General features: G+C 41.0%; 1 protein-coding gene across 3 annotated transcripts in view; it reads right to left on the reverse strand.

Moving 5' to 3' along the window:
• Positions 1 to 280: 280 nt before the first annotated feature.
• GRM5 (glutamate metabotropic receptor 5) overlaps positions 281 to 7,008 on the reverse strand; it is a 601,605-nt gene continuing 594,877 nt past the window's right edge. For 2 of the 3 annotated variants that reach the window (XM_019525401.1, XM_019525399.1), the window contains 2 exons: positions 3,307 to 4,998; positions 281 to 1,789 (listed from right to left, as the gene is read on the reverse strand). In XM_019525401.1, coding sequence (XP_019380946.1) covers positions 4,173 to 4,998 — 826 coding nt within the window. In that variant the 3' untranslated portion in view covers positions 281 to 1,789; positions 3,307 to 4,172. The remainder of the gene's footprint in view (positions 1,790 to 3,306; positions 4,999 to 7,008) is intronic. The other variant, XM_019525400.1, reaches the window with a different exon arrangement.

A 7,008-nucleotide genomic window follows, 5' to 3' on the forward strand; every position in this document is an offset into this window, starting at 1 on the left:
AGGCACCTAAATTCTGCCTGTGTTCCTTTATTGAATCTGGCCCCAACACTGACTTCTTGTGAGATAAGGATGTTGGTGCACTACCTGACATGACACAAGCACAGCAATGAGCCTTCTCTTTGAAACTGGCATTTGCGATAAGCTCTTTTTCTCTCTCTGTCTTTCTGTCTAAGGTAGAGTCTGGGATTGGTATGCAGCATGAACACAAAGACTCAACTCCACTTCTCCCAGGAATAAGCATTCACACTTATGTTCTCTGTCTCAGTTGTCTTTTTTCTCCTCTCTCAGCTCAAGTTTCCCAAATATTTTTATGGAGTGAACCGCAATGGAATCCAGATACTAGTTCACAGATCACCTGTCTGCATGTTCACGCTCTCTATAGATAACGTTCTCTCCCCTTTCTGATTGTGACATACATATATGCTCAAGCAAGAAAACAAATTAAGCTGTCTTTTAATTCAGATTGGAAATCAGGAGTAAAACCCAACACCATGAGATCAAACAAGTCTCCATAGGGCATAAACGGATGCTTCACAGACCAGGGCCTCTGGTCTGTGCTACCCATAGGGAGCCAGCCACTAAGTATTTAGATAGAAGTAAAAGGGACACATCTCCAAAATCATGTATTCTTCAGAGATGATTTTCCTATGCAGATGTTTCTATTTATAGCTTTTTCTGCATATGATGCAACTAGATTGCCAGAGCTGACCACTTTATTTTATTAGCACAGCTTCCAGAGATGGGTCACATCTCTACTCATCAAGGGCTGGGCCAAAGAATAAATCGTGCAAGTGATTTTGGGTATCCTTCAGAAGTCCTAATACATACGTGTGGAAGTAGATATAAATGATAATTGTAACCTCCATTTTCTTTCCCTTCTCCCCTACCTACTCTTTTTGGCTCTTGCTTAGGTTCCTACAGGCCCAGCAGGCTGTCTCTGCACTCTTCCAGTGCTTCAAACCTCTCTTTTGCTCCTATTTCAATCCTCAACAACTTCCCTTTGTTCCCGTAATATTCAAATAAATGCCCATACAGACCAGCTTGCCCGTCTGAAATATGTTCAGTCATTCTATGCCTAGTGTTAATAATAAGCTGTTTTTCATTGCAGATTGACTAGCAATAACTGCTCATTAAAAGAGAGAAGAGAAGTACAGTTTCAACAGGGTCAATCCTTGTGCACTCACAACTCACTGTTGCTGATGGATGTACAAGAGATACAGAATTCTGCCCTTAGTGAGAAAAAACAAAAGGGTGTTTAATATCTGGTTAGTGTTTCAGAAAGAACCTACTCAATCAAAAGATAGCATGGTATCTAACCACCATTAAAATGAGGGATAAATCATTTCTTGGTGAGATAAAAAATTAACAAATAAACTCTGAATGGAAGCTGTGGCCAATCAGATTGAAGTAGTTTTCTAAATTATGATTTGGGAGATGCAGGGCAGATGATGTATTATGTATGCTGAAGTATGGTTTGATAGCCTTCCCTTCATGCTCCTAAGTTCTTAAAGAAGATCAATTAACAATATATTTTAAGGGCCCAGTTGTATGCTGTCGGCTATCCCTTGTGAAATTAATCCCAGAGGTTTCAGTAGGGATACTGATATATGTGCTGCCAACAGAAGAAAGGCCTACATAAATGAGGCCTAAATGTTTAGGGAGAGGCAGGGGAGATCTGTTCATGTTACTGATCAGCCCTTTGAAATACGGGACTATCTGAAAAGGAGACAATATTCTAGAAATGCAGGCAAACCACTCACTTGATCTGTCCATAAATCAAAGCAGTTTTCTGTAAAAGAAAACATATATAGTACTTTGTAAATTTTCCACGAGCAACATTTCCCATAGATTCATTCTGGTCTACGCTCCATAATGAGAACATTTATATTGTGTTCCTGAACTGAAATGCCCTTTTCCTAGATTGCGCATCTCATAAGGACACAAATAGTTAACTAAAGATGGAGTTACTATTGCACGACTGTGTCTTGCACAGAATGTCCCAGGCTAATAAAGGGTGTTATTTTAAAGTGGTAGTCAGATTCATAGATCCATAGATGTTAGGGTAGGAAGGGACCTGAGTAGGTCATCGAGTCCGACCCCTGCCCTGGGCAGGAAAAAGCACTGGGGTCAGATAACCCCAGCCACGTGCATGTCTAGCCTCCTCTTGAAGACCCCCAAGGTAGGGGAGAGCACCACCTCCCTTGAAAGGTGGCATCTAATTAGCCTTACAATTTTTAAATAAAATAAATTTTGTTTGAAATGTAATTGAATAAAAAATTGGGATGCACAGTATAAAATCATGAGCTAGCTTCAAAACAGAATAAAAATGCTCTTGCTGAAATGAAAAAAAAAAGCTTTTTTCAATCCCGTATTTGTTATGCCTTTCACTGGAAATGGAAACAACTGTCAATTTTGATTGCAAAATATTTATAGAGCTGGTTCAGGGGTTACAAAAAATTAATATGCACCTGCCTTATTTCAAAGGCTCCCGTCCTTAAGGCTATCTTCCACGTAAGGCCATATCAACTAAACTGAATTGCAGTAAATCATACACCTCTTCATAGTATCCTTATTTAAAAAATAAATAAATGTAAAAGTTTGGCACCTGAGGATATGAATCATGAATGGGGGGGAGTAAATAGAGTGCATATTTAGGGATTGAATCACACAGTTTATATCTATACCTATCAACATTCTTTTACTTCTATTCAAACTTTAAATTCCTTCCCTGCATGTATTAAAAAGTGCCATGGCAGCATGAAGTGCACTAAATTGTACTACTTTAATATAGGGGGGGAAAAAATCAATTATTCTCTTGCTTCTTCTAGGAGCTGCTAAGAAACAAAGAAAGATCTGTTGGTTGTATCTCATTACAACTCCTTTGTGTTCACATTTACTGTGTATTGCTTTGAAAGTCTTCTTTTGTCACAGTTCATAGCTGCACTCCATTGGCAGCTAAATAAAGTTAAAATCATTGCTTGTTAAAGATTAGCTAAACCACCTCTAAGCAGACTTCCAGATAGGTTTGGTTTTGTTCTGTAAATGAATTATGATCATGACACTCCCTTTCAGAAACAGAAATCACTCATCATAATCCAGACCCCTTTCTTAATGTTCTGTTTTTTAAAGAAGCAAAGGAAAACCTTAGAGAGTTTACCTGTTCCTTACAAGCAAAGATCACGGGAGCCCAAATAAATATTTTAACTGGCAATGTTACTGTATGAATGCCCATAAAAATGTGTGAATGTCATTAGGGAATGCAGTTATGCTATAGCTCTGTAATGCTGCTAGAAAGAGAGTATTCACCTCAACAACTTGCCCTGATACGGGAATTACAAAACAGTACTCCAGAAAATATTTTTTTTGCTACTTCATTATTAGTTGGCAACATGGTGAAATAGTCAGGAAATCTTCCTCAGGTTTTGTTGCTGTGAAGGTGAATCCAATGTTAACAAACTGAATTTTTGATACTTAGAGAAGAGAATTTCACATAAACAAATTTGTAATCTTGAGAAGTCGCTTGTTAAGCCCTCTGTATTGCAGTCACTCGCTGCAAAGCCTCTGCTTATTATTATCCATGCGTAGTGTATCGGGTACACAATATGCTTCAGCAAAAAGTTTGGTAGTTACAGAACATACAATACTGCCTCTTGAGATCTTCATAGAAAAAGAAAAGAAAGCCTGGCATTTTGGTCCCAGATTTTGAGTCTGTTAGAAAATGTACATTCAATGTTTGGTCTTCTGTTCTTGATAAAAGATCAAGGTTCACTTCTGGATATGGAATCAGAGTAAACAAACAAAACATGGTACAGTTGCTTACAATTTACCCTTTTCATATATTTTACACATGGTTCGTTGTTATACTAAAGCAAAGCACTTGGTATGTAACTGATTTAACAGACTCCTTTTAAGCCCTCAAAAATAGATGCAGTGTTTCTTAAAAGCCCATGTTTTTTAAGGCCACGAATATCTGCCACAAATACATTTTTGTCTCTAAAATCATACATCTGATGTTTCCATTTCAAATGATTCTGTTTCTCCTACTCTGTTCTTCACAAGATGACCCAACGCCTGCCATTGTACCTGTGTAAGCACGGGAGATCTTGAAGGCTTGGATGTCCCCTTTCTATTTGCTCATAGCTGTTGAGATCCAGGGTTGTCTCGAACTACATTCACAGCGAAGAAGAACTCTGAGTGTAATCTCTGATGATAAGCGTGTCATACTTCGGGGAGGAAGGGATGCAGAGAGCTGATTCAGACACCGGGGAGCTGGGAGATGCGCTCCCTGAATCAATGGAGTCTCTAAAAGGGGAGGGAGGAGTTAAAGCTACCAACTCCTCAAGATCTTGCTTTGCCGGTGGTGGGGCCTCTGAAGTACCTTCCTTGATGCTGCCATTTGAAGGTTTCCTAGCTGATTGGGATGCACCATTGACTTCAATGGCAGGGAGTGGTTGGATCTCTGCAAATGTGGTCATTGTGGTAGGAAGCTGGATTTCCCTTGGAATCAGGTATGAAGAACAGAGAGGAGTGGCCACCATGGCCCCCGGTGTGGTGGTGGAAAGCATCATAGAGTTTAACTCGCTGATGTTGGCTGTGAAGCGTGTGACCACACTGCTGATCTGCTCCATCAGGGAACCTTGAGAGGAGCTGCTTCTCTGGGCATTCTCCGTCTGGAAAGTAGGGGCATCGTCATCTGTTCGGCTAACGGAGGCAGTTCTGTGGCTTACCGTACTGATAGGCGAGGGGGTTTGTGGCCGGTACTGAGCTGGGTAATGCTCCTCTGCTTCTGAGACATCATACAGCATTTTGGCACTGGTCTCGGGGATAGTGGTGCTGCTGCTATGTCGGCTACTATCTGTGCTTTTAGAAAAGGGCTTGATCACTGCAGTTTGGTTGGGATTCTCCTTTTTGTTGATGTGGATTGATAGCCTTTGCCAAAGGTGTGCTCCTCTACTGCTCTTCTCGTTCTGGGCCCACGAGACTGATTTCCCATTAGAGCTGTGAAGGCAAATGAGATCAGATTATGCCTTGCATTGAGGCAGTACTTATAGTCATGGAAGCTCACATTCTCTATCTTACTAAATAACTGATGTGGGCGGCCTGTGTTCCAGTACACACACTTCATGAGCCCTGTAAAGTTGATGGTAAAAAAGTGTGTGTGTGTATGTATGTGTGTACACACACACACACACACACACACACACACACACACACACACACACACACACACACACACACACACACACACACACACACACACACACACACACACACACACACACACACACACACACACACACACACACACACACACACACACACACACACACACACACACACACACACACACACATCCTTTCAAGTCTATATATATATAGATCTATATATCATCAAAAAGAACATGGATTAATGCATGGCCTGATTAAGCAGAAGCAACACTTGTGGCAACCTAATAAAACAATGCTCATCTTGCAATGTTTGTAACAGCCCAGTGACTTGGCCTCCCATAGCAGACAGATTCCTCAATCCCTTATTCATATCTGGAACACAGAGTGACTCTCCGGTATCCTAATTTCAGGCAGTCCTAGACTAGATTAAATTAAACTGCTGCCTAGTAACCTGGAGCAACTAAAACCTAGCTTGCCCACATGAAATTTGAGTTTGTTGGAGAAGCTGCTGACCTGTCATTAAAAATGAAGGGTATTAGCTATCTAGTTTGCCTAACCAGAGGCTGAAAATAAAAATGGATTGAGTGACTTATACATATCATGAAAGAACAGGAGAAACGAGGAGATGCCAGCCTGGTTCTGAAACTTGCTTTGTAGACTACTTGGAGCAATTCTGCTTGTTGTACCTCAGCTCAGTATTTCTCTGCTCTTCCCAAATGCAGCAGGAAACTTAAAACTGGTAACATTTCCAGGAACCTGAGGTTGGTTGCTCATTTTCATTTTCAGCCTTAGATCAGATTTGTCACTCGGTTAATGCACCCAGGATGTTTAATTACAGGTCAGCTCAGAGGAACAGAGGCACCAACTCCATTGTTCTAGAAATGTCCTGTCCCAATGGCAGTTTGAGTTTCAGTCCTTCTCTTCCATCCAAAAACAGGTTCCTTACAGGGTTCCTCCCTCCCCAACACATTGTTGATCCATCTCCCCTTACTGTCTGTGGAAAGGACCCCTCATCAGTGAGATGATTGCAGATATCTCAAATGCATAGCATGACATTGCTCCTTTCATCTCTTCCTCTCCTTTCAAGTCAACTGGATTTTTGTTTGTGTATATACAAGACTCAGACAACTCTTCACATTCACCTGTGGCTCTCAGGATTAAGAAAGACCATTAGCAGTAGAAAAAATTCTTCATGAAAATAGACATTGACCCCAAAAGGACAGCAACAGTAAGAACGTAAGTCTTCACGTACATAGTGACATACAGGCATAACTTGTATATGAAACGATGGAACTTTAAAGCCATTTATTGGGATTTCTAAGACGGTTGCAACAGTTTACATTTTTTTGTGGAAACACAAGCAGATTGAGATCCTGGCAGTGCATGGACAAGTTTAGACATGCTTTCTTTAAGACCAAAGTGACTACTGCCTAATTTATAGTATGCTATGTAACAGTTCATAAAATATAATCATACTAAAGCAACTGCACATAGTTTTGCATTTGGTCGAAGGAGCCTTCACTGTCTCTTCCAGGGACCCAAGAACCTTGAGTTGTGAACGCCTATGGTCACCTTCCAGGGAAATACAATGGGTCACATGCCGTGACATTGTTCCTTACAAACAGGAGCATGATAGATTTTAGGAGATGGACACTACCTAAACCACTGGCTTTTTGGAAGCAAACTAACTAAACTCTAAGATAGCCCCTGCCATTGTGAGCAGGAGCCTGAGAAGAGTTGTGCTTGCCTGAAGGATGATTTCCTGCCCTTCGCTGTCTGGGGAGAGGGGGACAAAAAGCAAACAGGTGGTTCTCAACCATTTTGAACTTGAGGCCCCCTC

Source organism: Gavialis gangeticus, unplaced genomic scaffold, assembly GCF_001723915.1.
Source record: "Gavialis gangeticus isolate Ggan-Ray unplaced genomic scaffold, GavGan_comp1, whole genome shotgun sequence".
NCBI classification, from domain to species: domain Eukaryota; kingdom Metazoa; phylum Chordata; order Crocodylia; family Gavialidae; genus Gavialis; species Gavialis gangeticus.